The 16,248-nt window shown below is 49.1% G+C and overlaps 7 protein-coding genes across 7 annotated transcripts; 4 read left to right on the forward strand and 3 right to left on the reverse strand.

Annotated features, from left to right (window-relative positions):
* Positions 1-608: 608 nt before the first annotated feature.
* Positions 609-1,843, forward strand: N7458_004220 (uncharacterized protein; the record flags this gene model as incomplete). Its single annotated transcript, XM_056907602.1, has 5 exons — positions 609-710; positions 773-1,148; positions 1,214-1,328; positions 1,395-1,462; positions 1,518-1,843. The coding sequence occupies 5 exons, from the start codon at positions 609-611 to the stop codon at positions 1,841-1,843; spliced, it is 987 nt and encodes a 328-aa protein (XP_056768329.1).
* Positions 1,844-2,225: 382 nt separating this feature from the next.
* On the forward strand, positions 2,226-2,960 carry N7458_004221 (uncharacterized protein; the record flags this gene model as incomplete). Its single annotated transcript, XM_056907603.1, has 1 exon — positions 2,226-2,960. One exon carries the CDS (start codon positions 2,226-2,228, stop codon positions 2,958-2,960), a length of 735 nt encoding a protein of 244 aa, XP_056768330.1.
* Positions 2,961-4,042: 1,082 nt separating this feature from the next.
* N7458_004222 (uncharacterized protein) lies at positions 4,043-5,574 on the forward strand (the record flags this gene model as incomplete). Its single annotated transcript, XM_056907604.1, has 2 exons — positions 4,043-4,171; positions 4,258-5,574. The coding sequence occupies 2 exons, from the start codon at positions 4,043-4,045 to the stop codon at positions 5,572-5,574; spliced, it is 1,446 nt and encodes a 481-aa protein (XP_056768331.1).
* A 4,041-nt stretch (positions 5,575-9,615) lies between these two features.
* On the forward strand, positions 9,616-10,687 carry N7458_004223 (uncharacterized protein; the record flags this gene model as incomplete). The annotated part of the gene is made up of 2 exons (XM_056907605.1): positions 9,616-9,729; positions 9,779-10,687. 2 exons carry the CDS (start codon positions 9,616-9,618, stop codon positions 10,685-10,687), a joined length of 1,023 nt encoding a protein of 340 aa, XP_056768332.1.
* Positions 10,688-10,826: 139 nt separating this feature from the next.
* Positions 10,827-12,373, reverse strand: N7458_004224 (FAD-binding oxidoreductase; the record flags this gene model as incomplete). The annotated part of the gene is made up of 2 exons (XM_056907606.1): positions 10,827-11,986; positions 12,070-12,373. 2 exons carry the CDS (start codon positions 12,371-12,373, stop codon positions 10,827-10,829), a joined length of 1,464 nt encoding a protein of 487 aa, XP_056768333.1.
* A 1,828-nt stretch (positions 12,374-14,201) lies between these two features.
* On the reverse strand, positions 14,202-14,786 carry N7458_004225 (bZIP transcription factor; the record flags this gene model as incomplete). Its single annotated transcript, XM_056907607.1, has 1 exon — positions 14,202-14,786. One exon carries the CDS (start codon positions 14,784-14,786, stop codon positions 14,202-14,204), a length of 585 nt encoding a protein of 194 aa, XP_056768334.1.
* Positions 14,787-15,205: 419 nt separating this feature from the next.
* On the reverse strand, positions 15,206-15,661 carry N7458_004226 (Regulatory protein cys-3; the record flags this gene model as incomplete). Its single annotated transcript, XM_056907608.1, has 1 exon — positions 15,206-15,661. The coding sequence occupies one exon, from the start codon at positions 15,659-15,661 to the stop codon at positions 15,206-15,208; it is 456 nt and encodes a 151-aa protein (XP_056768335.1).
* Between the last annotated feature and the right edge of the window lie 587 nt (positions 15,662-16,248).

The following is a 16,248-nucleotide window of genomic DNA, read 5'->3' on the forward strand; positions in this document are numbered from 1 at the left end:
AGGCAGACTTGAAGGATTGAAGGATGTCAGCCACTAAAACATTATTGTGTGTATAGCTCGAGAGCGGCTTGATGCCCAGTATTGTGGCGTTCTAGGAGTTGGAAATCCTGACGAAAGTTCAAACCTATCTAGGCAAGCATGCATTGAGAGATACCCGTTGATATTGCGCCAGCTAGCTTGGTGGACGACTCAAAATAACACCAGAAAATGTGTAGATGAGAAGAAAAGCTGCAGAACCACGAGCTGGTCTTGGTCCCTGGTCTCTCAATTCAGAGCTGCGCGGGTCAGCCCCTGCTCCATACTGTAAGAAAAGAAATCCCCATAGAACAGACGGAATGACCCCCGTCTAAACAGGGTTCACCCCTGTCATATTTCATTCTCAAAGCCGTTAGGTCGAGCAGGCCTTTACCGGCCCTGCGGTATCTGGTGATCTTAAATGCCTTCTGGCTCCCGCGGTCAGTGGAGCTGCTGCAACTTCTCAGGCGTCTTGGTTTTCGCAGGTCCATTCTGAGATTGTGACAGTCAAATTCAGGGTCCGTCCAAGATGGAGTCAGAAGCATATTTGCAGGCGAGCAGGGCTCCGCTTTTGCAGGGTGTGATGTGGGACAATGGCTATAGTGCCTCTCGTGTTTGTGCTGATGCGATTGTATGTCCGGGTTTACATGAAACGGATCTTTGGATGGGATGATTTGATTATCATTGTTGCGACAGTAAGTATTTTCCGCTAATTTTCGCTGAAGTGCTTCAGAGACTCATGTTATTCTTCTGATAGGCCTGCTTGGTTGCTTATGCTGCCGTGTGTCATGTTGCCTCTACGATAGGTCTTGGGAGGCATGTTACCGTCGTCGCGGAGAACCCGAATAATCTCATCGATGTAGCGATGCTATGTGACATTGGTGAAGCCTTGGCCATCATGGCCTGTACCTTGGGCAAAACTTCGTTTGCCGTGACTCTTCTTCGCATTGTGGTTCGTAGGTGGATGATCATCGTGCTCTGGTTTGTGATTGTGACCATGAACTTGGTCAACGTTCTGGCAGCCTTGTTCATTTTTGTTCAATGCAAGGATCCAAGACACCTTTGGAACAGTGCTATTCCGTCAAAATGCTGGCCCCCGGATGTCTTTACTAATTTCTGTCTCTTTGTGGGCGGTATGTTGCACCGATCTCAAATTCTTTATGCGACCGCTGACATTGGCTTATGTCCTACGTTTTAGCCTACTCGGGCGCTCAAGATTTTGTGCTAGCCCTGCTGCCTTGGACAATCGTTTGGAATCTGCAAATGAAAAAGAAGGAGATTGGTATTGCCTTTGCTATGAGTCTAGGCGTGTTGTAAGTCTACGATTTGGGATCTGGCCTTCGGTGTTTTCCAGTCCAACTGACTTCGCACCTTTTAAGTGCCGGCGCGGCCTCAATCGTCAAGACAACATTCTTGGTGGCATTATCGAAGAAAGCAGACTTTACTTGTAAGTTTTCCACCAGATCATCTCGGGACCACAACTCATCAACTTTTCCCATCAGGGGAACTGGTTCCGTTGCTTTACTGGGCAGCTGTCGAAGATGGACTGGCTATCACCGCGGCCGCTCTTTCCACACTGAAGCCGCTGCTTGCCAGAGTCTTCCCCGGTTCAACCATCAACAATAACTACAACATGATCTCTTATCCTTCGGCACCGAAGCGCAAAGTCTTCGATAATTCGCAAGGCGAAACGCGTACCGAAATCGGGCATGGAAGTGTTCACGAGACGGAAAGCCAGACTAAAATTTTGGAGTCGCAGTCTCCAAATAGGGACGAGACTATTAACATGACTACAGAAGTGTTGGTAACTTACAATCGAACTTCATGAAGCATAGTTTATGCTTGTACCTACATATTAAACCGTCTTGGCCGGGAATTTAGAGTGCTTGATGTACCTTGGAACGAAAACATATGGTTTATCACCATTTCCTAATCCTTCTATGGTAAAGAAATGACCCGAATCTCACTTATCTATGCCCATTTACACTCTAATACTCAACAGCATTTTCCTCGTCCTCTATCTTCATCTCGGTGAGATACAAAGCCCAAGCAGTATCTGAAAAACTCATTATTAACATTCTTCAAGCCTGGTATAATTTGTCGGAGATGCTCTTTTCTCCAATTCGATCCCTCAGAAGTGTGGGGTCTGAGTCTTGACTCTAGACGAAAGCTATCTACTACAGAAAAGATTATAAGACCAACTTCTAAGGATGGTCAGCAATCAACAAGGACACGCCAGGCAAAATGGTGTCGGCCCGAAGACCCAGGCCACGAAACTTCCCGAAATTAATCGAGCCTCACTTGACGGTATCCAAAGACTGGAAAAGTGCAAGAGGACCAACATCTGGTCGTGGAAAAGAAGTGTACAAGGCGCCCTTATCCCACTCAAGCTAGAGGATGCTATTGATAACAAAGTCCCCCGCCCATCTGAAAACGACCCCAACTACGAACGCTGGAGATCCTGGTCGACAGTCGTCCGGTGCTGGTTGTTAAACCAACTGAGTCCTTCGATAATTGAGAATCTTGAATTATTCTCCAAGCATCTCGAAGTGGAGCTTGACTTGGAAGACCGACTTCCGCGCTACGCAGACGATCTCCGCCCTCTTATTGCCAATGCATTTATGGCTGGCGAGGAACGTGAAAAATCTAATGCCGCCGTCGCTATTCGTACAATTCGCCGGGAGAGATTCGAACCTGCAGACGAATTCATCCAGGAATGGAGAAAATGGATACTTAAAATATGGACTCTTCGAATGGATATCGACACACACATTGCAACCAAATTGATGCTCCTCGATCTACGATACGAAATGCCAATGACTGTCAACTCGCTGGAAGATCAAATTGGCTCTTACGGCTCGGTTCCTGATGACCGTTTCCTCGGAATTTGCGACGAGATAATTGCGAAGTCTAAGAAGACGCCGAACGAGAGTACACTAATTTGAATTGCGACTGCCAAGATCGCGGCGTTGGAAGAAGTGACATTGCTGATCAGCGGGGGTTGCTGACGGGTACCAGAATTGTGTCCTAGCTCTAAGAAAAGTTGAGATAGCTGACTGCTCTTTTTCGCTTTGCCCATACGTGTTCTAGCCCTCTGCTTCTGGGACTTATTGATTATGACCTTTCTATGTGAATTAGCATGCTCATGGTACATCTCTATCTATTTCTTCTTGATCCTGGAAGTAGAAACAGAGAGATGGCATGACAAATGAGGCCCCATCCAGATCCACGGAGTGATGGATCGATTTGGAAGCTCCACCGGCTTACCATAGTTTCGTTGATTGGCTGAAAGTTTACACAACACGCACACTCCTCGAACCTCGGAACTTGCAGCGTAAGCATACGCTCTCCATCGCGGCTGAGATCGTGGCTATGCTGAGAGCGTTGAAACTGGAGGCAAGTTAATTCTGACGGCTATGGATAGAAGGACTTATAGCCCACGTGTACTCAGGGTGGAAGCTAGAAAGTTGGCAAGGTAAATTAAGATAGTCCCTGAGTCCCTGGAGATGTCATTAGCCGTGCACACAACCCCGCTCCATAACCTAGTTTTCGCAGGTACCTGACCAACTCAAAAACCTGCTCAATAAGGGACCTTAACTCTGCAATGATTTTAACAACGAAGACAAACCGGATACTCAAAAAAGAGATATCACCCCCGCGGCCAGTGACGTGGGTGATGCGTGATGTCGCCGGTCGATCGCGATTGGGCTGGAGTTGGCGTTGAGGGAGTAAGTACAGGAGAGTTGGTACCAAATGGGGTACTGGGTACATGTGCTTTGCCCCAACAGCCCAAAGGGATTTGCTTCGTTCTCGTACCCGCAACCCGCAACCCGCAAACCAACTTTTCTCCTGTTGCTGCTCACAGGGCCGCATCGCCACTATTTGTTTCTCACGTCCCCATTCCCGTCAAGGCACTGATCAAGGTTGAAGAGGGGGCTCCATGTCGCGCCGATAGCGCCTGTAAATAAATATTCCCCTCGTTCCGAGTTCCTAAGGCTCCGTCGGTGTAACGAGGAGCGTCGTCAACATGAAGAACCCCCAATCGTCACACGCAAAGACGGTCGCGGTCGTGGGCACGGGCATGGCTGGTCTAGCCACTGCCCATCTGCTGCACCAGGACTCTCAGAAGCGGTACCAGGTTACTCTGATCGAGAAGGTTGGTGCTTTTCGACTTCATGTCACCCAAATCCAGCGACCCATGCCGTGTCGGGGAAACGTCCACAATGCTAACCGGCTAAACAGAGAGACCAAATATCGCTGAGCGCAGAGTCAGTTCAAATTCCCTCGCGCGATTCCAACGGTCCAGCAGTATGGGCTGATGTGCCGATGCGCGCCTTTGCCGGTGGCTTCTATCGGAATCTGATCCGAATGTATGATTACTTGGGAGTCAAGTACCGCGAGCAGCCATTTCTTTTCAGCTTCACGAGGTTGCCGAAACGACAGCAATCTGTATCGACTACTTCTTGCATTCCCGGGCCGCAGATGGTCTATGCTTCAAATTTTCACCAAATTCCCCCTATCCCACGCACAACAAACCTAATTCATTGGTGTGTGGAAGCTGTCTATGCAGTCCTGTGCTACCTATGGTTCACTTTCTGCTGCTTCTTCATCTCCCCCTATGCCGAGAATCTACAGACTGGGCAGCTGAGCGAGTCGCTGGACCACTACCTACGGCGTATGTGGATACCGCAGTACTACGTGGCCAACTATCTACTTCCTCTGATTTCGAGCGTCTGTACCTGTTCACACCATGAACTGTTGAATTTTCCTGCATCCGACGTTATAGAATATAAGCGCAGAACGCATCTCCAGCAGCACTTTGTGGTGACTGCGGGTGTCCAGTGTGTCCAGCCGAAGCTTCTGGAAGGCGTTGAATTGCGTCTTGGCGTGAATCTGACGCATGTGATCCCGCAAGACAACGGAGTGCAGATCAAGTACTCGACTGAGGATGGGAAACACACCTCGGAGCACTTTGATCTGGTTGTTCTGGCCGTCTCACCCGATATCGCTGCGTCCTTGTTTCCCGCAGTGAATTCGCAACTGTCCGCTATCCCAACCACCACCGTGGAGACGGTCGCACACACCGACAAGTCGACCATTCGACCGATGTTGCATGCCACTGCGAGTCCAAACTCGATCAAATGTGCCAAGGAATCGCGAGGGTCTTACAATCTCTTAACACAGCGTATTCACTTACTTTCCAACGGTACTATTACCGAAGCCGTTCATGAGCAAACGAATTCCATTCTTGTCACGACAAACCCCCTTTTCCCCTTGGATAAATCAAAGATTATTCGCTCGGCGAGCTTTGTGCGCGTGCTGCGAAGCCCACTTAGCCGTCTTGTCGTCAATTCAATTTTCCAAGGCCGTGTCGAACGGACGAACTTGCCAAAGTCGACACCTGTGGTGAGTTCCTGGCGCAACGGAGACAACGGAGTCTACTTGGCGGGCGGCTGGTGCTGGGACGGAATGGTCCTCCTTGAAGGCTGCGTTGTTTCTGCCATGAGAGTCGCTACAGATCTCGGCGTGGTGGTACCTTGGGATGACACATCGTCATGATTGATTTCAGATCTAGGCGTAATTCTTCGCGCATATCCTCAGAGAAGTGGTCTCGGTAATTCTGTCTGGTTGATCATTGCTCCCTCAAACTTTGCCCGAGGGAAGGGACTGTATATGCATAATATAGCGCTACATAATATATGCCTTTTACGACTTAACCCCGAAGTCTCACTCAATTAAAACTGCGCATCGCATAGAAAAGTCATACAAAGAAGTATTTACTCCCATTTGGAGACCAGCTACCAGCTACTAGGCACTTAAGCTACTAAATCTTTCTGCTAATTGGCTTCACACCCTTTGTGGCTCCATTTTGGCCCCTTGCCCCACGGCAGTTTAATCCGACGTCAAGCTTAGATACCTATACATACCGATAACGAACTGACTTTGGCACAAGTTGACGGACACTGGATAAACAGAATCAGTTATTGAAAGTTTCAGAACATGAATACGTTACGGGGCAATATAGAAGAACGTAAAGATCACTTACGCAAACTTTGGACCCGCCTGTGTTAGACGCAGCTACACAAAGGTGGGCGGCGTCGCAGCAGCCAGGACTAAGACCGCCATTAACGCAGGTGTTACCCTTCGGACACTGCTCAAGTTGTCACTATCAGCTCATAAATAATCTAGGATGTGGGTGACTTACGCATGCTTGAGTTGCGAGACAAAATGGGCTAGTAGCATCACAGGCGACACAGTTTCCGCCCACGCATGCTCCACCTCCAGCTCCACGAGTACACTAGAGACGTTGCGTTAACGATTTTCTGATTGAGAGAGCAGAAGTAATCCAGAGATTCAAATAGGCGAGGAATACTGGATGGAACTTTGAGACACCAATGTCCCGAGAAGGAAGAAATGACATTAATGACGGCAAGTAGAGGCGAAGTCGCTGAAGCAATGAAGGATACTGAACCTACAATGTTGTCGCATCCTCCACAGTGCTGGAGACAAGTCAAGAGATCGACGCACGTACTACTGCAACATGTTGACGTAGGCTGCTGGCACTAAACGAGAATTTCAGTACTGAAGCTTGACAACCGGACCAGGAGACGGTGAAATATCTTACGGCATGTGTACATCGCCCACAATTCTTCGGGTCAGTCCCCAAATTGGCGCATGTCCCGCCGCAACAAGCTTCATCGACTCCTGTACACGCGGAACCTGGACAACCTCCGCAGTGGAGTAGATTGGAAGTAGGGTCGATACAAATGCCGAGACAACAAGTGGTGGTGGGTGCTACGCACTATATCAACATTAGTATAGTTGAAGACCGGTGAGTGGAGTGAAGGAGATGGCACTTACGGCTTTGCCACAGCCTCCACAATTAGCATTACTGAGACTCAAGTCAGCACAGGTCCCAGAACAGCATGCCGGGCTGATTCCTTGACAAGGAAAAGTGAGACAGCCTCCGCAGTGATTCTTATCGTTGGAGAGATCTGTGCAACTCCCCAAGCAACAGGCTGGCTGGATTCCAGTGCACTAAAGAGAAAAAAATAATTAGCTACATTATCCCCTATTTCCTTTTCGATGACGAAACGAGGGAAAATACTCGCCTTGTTACTGCAACTTCCACAGTGGTTGTCGTCTAGAGCAATATCTGTGCATACTCCTGAGCAGCATGTGGGGGCTATACCCATGCAAATTGAGCTAGTGAGGTTACCGCTGCGAAGGCTGCAGGAGCCGCAGTTCAAAATATCCTTGGTTGTATCGGTGCATCTACCGCCGCAACAAGTCGGAGCCGTGGTATTACACTGATAGCGATCAGACATGAATCAATGAAAGATAAGATCACAAGAACAAGGTACGGCCTACGGCTGCTTTGCATGATCCACAATTGCTCTCGTCGGTGGCCAAGTCGGCGCAAGTTCCTGAGCAGCAGCTAGGGAATGTTCCAGTGCACTGGATCACGAGATATAAGGAGAGATCATCGATTGTAGAAGGAGGTAGATTTGACTTACAACATGAGAACAAGCTCCACAATTCTGTGTGCTTGACGTTAAGTCTGTACAAAACGAATTGCAGCATGTTTGGTTCGTGGGGCACTAGACGTCAAGTAGGGGTTAAACTAATAGCCTTGAGAGAAGCAGTGGTTGCTGAGAATTAAGTTCGTTTATGGCTAGCTTACCGACCATGGCAAAGTAGGCCCACAAATGAGAGACGAATCTCCGGTAGCAACAACGGGAGTCTTAGGTGTTGTTGCCGTCACATTCACTCTTATATGTGCTGTTCCAGCGGGTTTGGCCTCCACGTGGTTAGATAACGAGACCAAGAGTGCTATTGGCAAGTCAGAATTCTTAGATTCAAGTCCGCTGTAAGAACGAGAGCTTATCAAAGGCCCGCGGGTTATTTTACTTTCACTTACCAAGAAAATGAAAGTAGAATGCTGTTATCCTGACCATTGTGCGGTCGAGGGAGGAAATGATGCTATAAAGCTTCCAGATGAGCAATGCTCCTCAATAGGGACTAATTGGTACAGCTTTGGGGGTGAAACTCAAAATTTGCTGCTATTCATGACAGTTCCTCGTCTTAAGAGTGGTAATTTAGACGGCATGATTCCGTTTCACATGATAATTCAAGGAAAGAAGGGTGGATGATGCTCCTAACCCGTCGTCTCCTTGTGGGGCGCGTCTGCAAGCGTCCGATTTCTCATTGAATCAGAGTCATAAATCAAAGATTAAAGCTGCCACAGTTACACCTCCAGGAGCTTAGTTACTGGATTAAGGTTACTCGAGCAGTCCATCTAACGAGCCAAACACATAGTAAAGAGCTTTAACGCTGTGGAAACCCATCCCTTTGATCTGTTACACAATTGCTTCATTCCAACCCTGCCTTGTACAGAAATCGTCAGAATGCTTGGTTCTTTGCGGTACGAGTAATGTCTGGAAATCATCGCCTAGTCGCGGAAGAAGTCGAATTAGGGATTCGTAGACAAAGCTGATTGTGAGGCCGGTTATATCACCTGGCACCCCATCTTGTTCTTGATGTCACAGTAGCAAATGCTAGCTCGGGCTGTCTTACCTCGAAATTTATCAGAGTTTATTAAACTGACGGTCCATGTACCATCTATGCAAGGCTATTCTCAACACTACGTAAGGCATTCAGCGGTCATTTTATTGCAAAGACCTGTGCAGGCTCAATCAACTAGAGTATCTGTTAGATGGACGACAGGGTTCTTGAAAACTCAGTAAGAAATATGCAACCTGCATTTTTAGACCAGTAACTGGAGACCGTTGATACATTCATTGGAAATTGCCTGCCTACGGGCAGTTGGGATAGTCACTCGTACTTCCTTCCTGAAAACCCATGGCTTGGTTGAGAACGAGCTTGGGGCGAGATAACATGTGCATAGGGGTTCATCCGAGGTCAAGATCGGGCGTGTGTGGCCCAGTCGGTGAATATGTGCACCAATATCTTTGTAATACGCCGTTAATCCTTTGGAGTGGACCAAACCCCTTGCGTGTGACTTGAAATGTTGACCAAAGGCTAAGTGATGATTTGTGCAGAGCTAAAGTCCAGGTTTATTGTTGGCTATGATAGCTCGCCAAAGCTTGCTGGCCTTTCATGTCAGTCTAATCCAATTGGAATCATGGGAAATTCTTTCAAAAAGGATGGCTATTGAGGATATAGACATTTGTTATGTTTGCTGCGGTGTATGTTAGCAACACGGCTGCCTTCTTCAGGCCTAAAACATATAGTTGTAGTCGCTGTACCCAGCAGCCACGCCATGACCGGGAAATTTTCAAAATATGTCAGTTCATGTATGTAATATAGGGCAGTTTGGATACCTTTATGCCTTAGTAAGTTCATGAGAATCAAAAATCATGTTGTGAACTTGGAAACGACCGATGGTGAAATTGAGGTAGTTCTGAAGAAGGCTTGGCATTTGCGGATCGGGTCGCGCCAATCCGTAGCTCTCGCGTACCTACTTGTTCCCGAAGCTCTTCACAGCAACCTCCAAGCTGTCTCATCTCACAGCCTCGGCTCCGGTCGGCCTTTGAAATTCTTCTCTCTTTGAAGCGAACCAGTGTTTTAGTTGCAGACATGCTAGGCTTTCTCAAAAAGGCTTTGGAGAGCAAGGTGTATGGGTTGGACCACGCAGTGCTCAACGTCCAGCTTCCGCCTCAGTCTATGTGGATGAACATGGGCTACTGGAAGGTAAGTGCTGCCTTTCAATACATCATTGACCTTTTATTGATGTCATCAGGATACCCAAAGCTTTCCAGAGGCCTGTAAAGCTTTACTTGACCAGGTTTTGCAGGCTGGTCTCGCTGCGGAGAGGGCCCAGTCAGTGCGAGTTTTGGATGTCGGATGTGGGTGTGGTGACCAATCGGTCCATATTGCATCCCTTAGAAAAGACGCTTTTTTTACTACTACGACCGCAGCCTCTCAATATGGGTTCAGTACTTCTGTTGAAGCTTCTGAGGCTACCTTACGACGACAGAGCAATGGGGATGATTCGTCCAAACCTCTTTTCGATACCTACGTAGGCATTACCCTACTACCTTCGCAGGCGCAGGTTGCCCAACAGCGAATGTGCTTGCACCAAGAGCAGAATAACGATGGAGATCGTGTTTCCGCGGAAATTTTCTGCGCCGATGGAGCCGACCCCTCGAGTTGGACTGGCGAACTGCATAATTCCATTTCTAGTCTGGTTGATACCTCGCTTGACCCGAACACATCAACATGGCTACTGGCTCTCGATACGATGTATCACTTCAAACCTTCTCGTCTTCCAATCCTTCACTATGCACACAATACCCTCCATGCATCCTTCATGGCCTTTGATCTCCTCCTCGCTGATAATGCATCCTGGTGGCAACGTCTCAAAATGAAACTGATCTGCTGGGTTACTGGGTCGCCTTTCACGAACTTCCTCACTCGGGAGGAGTATGTCCGTCTCTTGGTGGCAGCTGGGTATGATCCTTCGCGTATTGAGATTAAGGACATCTCTCGACATGTCTTTCCTGGTATAACGGACTTTTTGGATCGAAGGCTACAAGAGGGACAGCTATACGGAATAAAGTTGGGCAAGTTCCGTGGAGCTAAATCCGTGTTTGGGTGGTGGGCCAAAAGTGGTATTGTCAGAGGTGTGGTGGTTGTTGCGAGGAGGTGATTATGATGATTGGGGACCATTTACATCGCGAGCTCATCATGAATCATATACATTAGATTGTATTATATGCGAGTGAATAGTTACACCATCAGGGCTCTAGACAGAGAGATTCTCCGCCTTTGATACGAGGAGCCTCCCGTTAGCTTGCAGGAGACGGAGTCTGCGGGTTGCGGAACACATTTTGAGGATCAATCTTCTTCTTGATTTGCTGTAGTCGTGGAAGGTTAGACCCCCAGTATGCCTCTGGACCGTCTGGCAAGAGGGGATCAACATATCCCGAATAGGCAGCATAAGGAGCTTTGTCATTGGTGACAAGCGTGTTGAGGTCGTCCAGGAAATCGAACTGGGCCTGCCTAACAGCACCCACCAAACTGACGCTGTACGATTGCATCCAAATCAGAACGTCGCGGTGGGCATACGCTGTCGCGTCGGTCGGGATATCGTTTGTGTAACCACCTTGGAAATCGAACAGAACGAACCAAGCCAATGACCCCTTGTCTGCGCTGTCGATATACGCAAACATCTTGTCGATCGTGTCGGAGTCCATCAGATCGCTAGGCGTCCAAGCCGTGGACTTGGCGTAAAAGTGCGAGGGGATGCCTCCTACAAGTTTCAAAGCAACGTCTTCGGCCCAATTACCGACAAGACCAAGCCAGTCTTGGAAGACGATAGCTTTTCCGTTCACACCGGGCCATTGACTTCCTATGTTCAGAGCGTTGTATTCTTCCTCCGTACCGAAGAAAGTGCCCGTGATGACCATACTGTCGTCGAGTAGAGTGAGTGTGGAAGCTAACTTTCGTGTCAAGTCGGGGTTGGAGACGTATGCTTGCCATTGTTTGAAAAGAGTGGCTCGCTCTTCAGTGCTTCCGACCTTGAGGGTATACTCAAACTTGACAGCCGTGTCGGGCGCAGGCTCTGTCCGAACCTTGAACTCAGTGACAATTCCAAAACCAGACGCAGCGCCCTTGATAGCGAAGAAAACATCCTGGTTTTGGGTATCCGAAGCTGTCACGATACTCCCGTCAGCCAGCACAACTTCGGCTTCGACAATGTGATCCAGCGCGGCACCAAACTGTCGCGACGTAGGTCCAAGGCCACCAATGGTGAAATGCCCACCAGAGCCAACCTGCGGACAAGTTCCGTGCGACATGGCTCGTCCTCCAGCATTGTGAAGACGCTGTGTCACGTCTCCCAGCAAGGTTCCAGACCCAATTGTTGCAACCCAGGTTGTGGTATCCATGGAGAACTGCTGGAGGTTCTTGAGATCAACTACAACAGCTCCATCGACTCCACCCAGACCTGTGATGATTGTGGATATATTAGCTTCATTCATATTCATTGAATACAATGATTTGATCGAGCTGATCCGGCGGAAAACATACCATAATTGCCATAGCTATGCCCTCCACTCTTCGCCTGGACGGGATAACCATTATCTGCGGCACATTTGACGACCGCAGCGACCTCCTGCGACGAACTCGGAAACGTGATGGCAGCTGGAGTGACGTGAATGTTGAGGTTATAGCGCTTCGCGTCTACAAGCTGGTAGAAGATATCGCCTGAGAAAGCGACGCTGTCCCCCTCTTTCAAAGCAGATTTAAGACATGACTTCAAGTTATCACTGGTCATAGCTGCTGACGCGACGCTCGCAGTGAGAAGGAGGTTCCTGATGGCGGCTATACGCATTTCTGAGGCGAAAACTCACAATACCTCCAGAAAAGCTTCACGTCCGTTGCAAAGGGTCAGAGCTCCATATAAACATCATGGTGGAGTGGCATGGCCAGCTGAGTTTGCATAAGGCAACTACGACTAACTACTTTTGACTCGTTGAGTCAACAGAGATGGAATTGGACGAACAACAGCGCTCGGATGCTGCGCGATGTGGGGAAATACGATGCCAAAACTCTCGAAACAGGGTTGGAGGTGCCGATCAGCAAAAACCGCGCAGATTTCAGTTCAGGGGGAAGATGCTGCGTGCAGTTGTGAATAATAATCGTCATCCATGGATGGGCATGTCAGCTTCCTACAAAAGTCAATGCTGGAGGGCTGAATCGGCAGATTACTTGAGTGTCAACGGCTCAAGTCGGTGGATTTGATATACGGAAGCATGTGTCGGGATGGCATGACAGGTTGGGCCGTTCGAAGCAAACAACTTGGCCAGCTCTCTGGTCAGAGCCTCAAAAGCCCTACCTTTCTTCAGAATCTCATTGAGCAAAAGTACAGCGACAAAAGTAGACAATATGATTTTCAAAATTAATGCTGGTGGTCGAAGCCAGATGACCCAATTTGCTTTTTTGTGTTCTTGGTGGCTTATCGGTAAGCACATGCTATACCCGCAGATTGAGGTTCAGAGGTGTGGTAGATACAAAAATGAGACAGAATGTCAAGAAAAAGAATAATAATACCAAGTTCAGCTTACTCCAGGAATGCACCTTCTGCTTTTGAGAATGCCGTTCAAATCAGCAAAGGCACTTGAATATCTTGGAACCTTATACTCCCTCAACTGGCATAGGCGCTTCTTTTCAACTCAACATAAGCCGATTTGTCTTGCAGAAGGGCGGAAACCCGTTTCTTTCTCGACTAGCAACAGGAGCAGTATAGTATAAATACTATGTACTATCTATAACGAATCGGAACCTTATCACTACTTTCACGATGTGGGCTGCTTGGTGCTATATAACAGATATCTAGGTGACATGCTCTACGCTAATTGGACTGACATGTAAAAAGGGAGCTGTAACAGTTAGTTAGTCAGCTAGGTCACTATGGCTAAGTAGCGAAATACAAACCCAGCAAAGTACTAAATCTTTGTTCAATGGGAATCTAACAATTTAAGCTTATCAGCATGTCGATTGCGTTTAACCTGCCTGGGAATTGAGAAGTGGGCCTGATCTCATTCTTCTAGAGTCAGCATTGCCTGGAGGGAGGGACAGTTGCGTTTGATGTGAGACGGTGGATGCAGGCTGATGGGTCCAGTGTAAGGAGTGCTGATAGGATTGTGTGTAGATGTGCAGGCGTTTCTAAACGCAGCTAGGGGGTATGACAGTGGTGAGAGAAAAGACAAAGGAGACATGGTGCCTGTACGCATCACGAGTATATAAAGACTTTGTCTGTTGGGGTGTTAATCTCCACCTTGAAATGCTACGATCCGACCTACTCTACTCTACCCGTAGCAGCGATCATCCAAGGAATAAAAGTAAAGAGTAAAGTGTGTCTATTCAAACCAACTGCACTGTAAAAATCATCACTCATAGTCTTCTGCCACCCTCATCTGTGCGGATGCAGTAAGATAGCATCCCACATTCAAGTAAAAAACCGAATCCGAAGTCGCTCATAAAATATTGACAAGAAACAAAAAAGACGATGGGCAGGGGAGATACACCTCCACCAGGATATCCCATCGTCGAAAGTAGCAGGGGACAGAGGAACAGTGCATGAATAAGACTGCGGGGAATAGCTTGGGGGTTTTTTTTCCTTTTCACGGTTTTGTTTTTTCTTTTTTTTTCTTTACTGCCTAGGCAGTGGTGCCCACGCCGTGCTTGGACTCGGAAAGACTTGACTCGGTCTTGCGCGAGGCCATGAAGTTCTTGAACATGTCCGAGATGGCCTTCTCAGAGGCCTCGTTACGCTCCTCCGTGCCGTTCTTCTCCATGATCAGACCACGGAGCCAGTGGTTCTCCAGCTCCAGCTGGGAAACGCGAGCCTCGAGGGCATCGTTCTTGTCGTTGGTCTCCTTGAGGCTGCGCTCCAGAGCCTGCTCACGCATCTTCTTCTTCACACGGAAACGAGCGCTAGCAGCAGTGTTGCGGCGACGCTTGTCCTCCTCGGCCATATTTTGGGCAGCCTCCTCGGCGCTCGTGGTAGTGGCCTTGGCATTAGTGCTCTTCCGCTTAGCGGGAGCGGCAGATGTGGCTGGCGAAACGGCAGTCTGGGCCGGCGTGGGCGCCACGCTCGGGGGAGCGGCGATGGGCAGATTTTGAGCGGGAACCGAGTTAGCCGCCACGGGTGCGTGAGGCACGGACGAAACCGCCGAGTAATGCGCGGTTTGCACGGGCAGGGACGCGTTCAGGCCGTTCAGATCCTGCTGGTACTCGGGCATGTTGCCCAAGCCATCTATTGCGAATCAACGTTAGCATCCACTATTCAGTCAACGCATCCACTTGGTCGCGTTCTCGGTGAACCCCGAATTGGTTGGACAATCTCCTTAGTATGGCTTGGTCCCTTGTGCCGATCACGTGGAATGGCGTAATAGCGGAGAATATTCACGTCTGCATGAGCCCAATTGCTTGGCCCCGATCGCAGGAACGAACAAAATCTGCACACGCCACACGACATGGATGTCCTGCAGCCCTAGGGGAAACACCACTGACTCGAGGTCAGGGTCCAAAAGGAGGGCCAGGGTTGGGCGTGGGGTTGAAATGGGCACATCCGGCATGCAGAAGACGACATCCAGCCAAGACATGAGTTGTGTGAGCAAAACCAACATCGAGTGGGCGAGTCATGCAGCCATTTCAGTAGTCACCAGCAATCATGCATGGTTTCATGAGAACGACAGCCATAAGGACCGGACCAATCGAGACGAGTGTGACCCAGGGGGAGAGTTGTGCCCTTCTCAAAGGAAAATGTCCAACCATCCAAACGCGACCAAGAGTATCCCAGGGTATCTCCCTCCAAAGACTTACCATGCAGGAATTCCAAGAACTTCATATCGGCATTTTGTGTAGACTGGTCCGCGAGGGACTCGACGGGCGAAGACTTTTGATCGACGGCATCGAAGGCAGGCAGACCGAGGTCGGTGAACTTGTCGAAATCGAAGAACTCGGTGTTGGTGAAGAGGGCGAGTTCCTCATCGAGGTTGAAAGTGTTCTCCTGCTGGCGCTGCTGCACAGCCTGGTCGTAGGGCGACGGGATGGCATTCAGGTCATCGAGGTATTGAGAGAAGTTGGGGACGCGGCGCCCGTTGAAGTTGGCCATTTTGATGTTCCGTCGCCGTGGGTCGCGGGTAATCGTAGTCCGATGTAATTGTCCGTCGTCGAACGAGAGACTCTTGCGCGGTCGCCGTCGCTGGCGGATGACTCGGGCGTACCGGGTGCGGCTCTAGGGCCGTTGTAGATGAGGGTCAGCCCAGGTGGGAAGGCGAGGGTTTTGACTGTCGTAAGCCTGGACGGGATGAGATTCCAAAGGCGCGTCGCGATGGAATCAAAGGCGGATGGATGTTTGGTGGAGAGAGAGGGAGAGAGGAGGAAACGAAGGAGGGCAAAGAGGGTCGAGTCAATGTGGGTTCTTTGGGGGGGGGGAGGGCCAAAGTGGGTTTTTTCGGGATGAGAATTTGGGAATCGGAGGTTCCAAATGGAGGGGTGGATGAGTAATCCACCATCCACCATCCACCCGTTTTCGCCGCAGCCGCCTCGTGTTGGATTTCCCGACTTCCGCTGGCAAAGTCTATTCTGTATCATACAGCCGAATATACTACTCTCGATCAAGTCTCTAAAGTCTATAAGAGGGCATAGTGCTTTGCTAGATGCCCTATCTTGCCTTCCTACCCTGCTCTTCGAGAAAAC

Source organism: Penicillium daleae (assembly GCF_028827525.1).
Source record: "Penicillium daleae strain IBT 16125 chromosome Unknown utg000004l_segment0_segment0, whole genome shotgun sequence".
In the NCBI taxonomy this organism is placed as follows: Eukaryota; Fungi; Ascomycota; class Eurotiomycetes; order Eurotiales; family Aspergillaceae; genus Penicillium; species Penicillium daleae.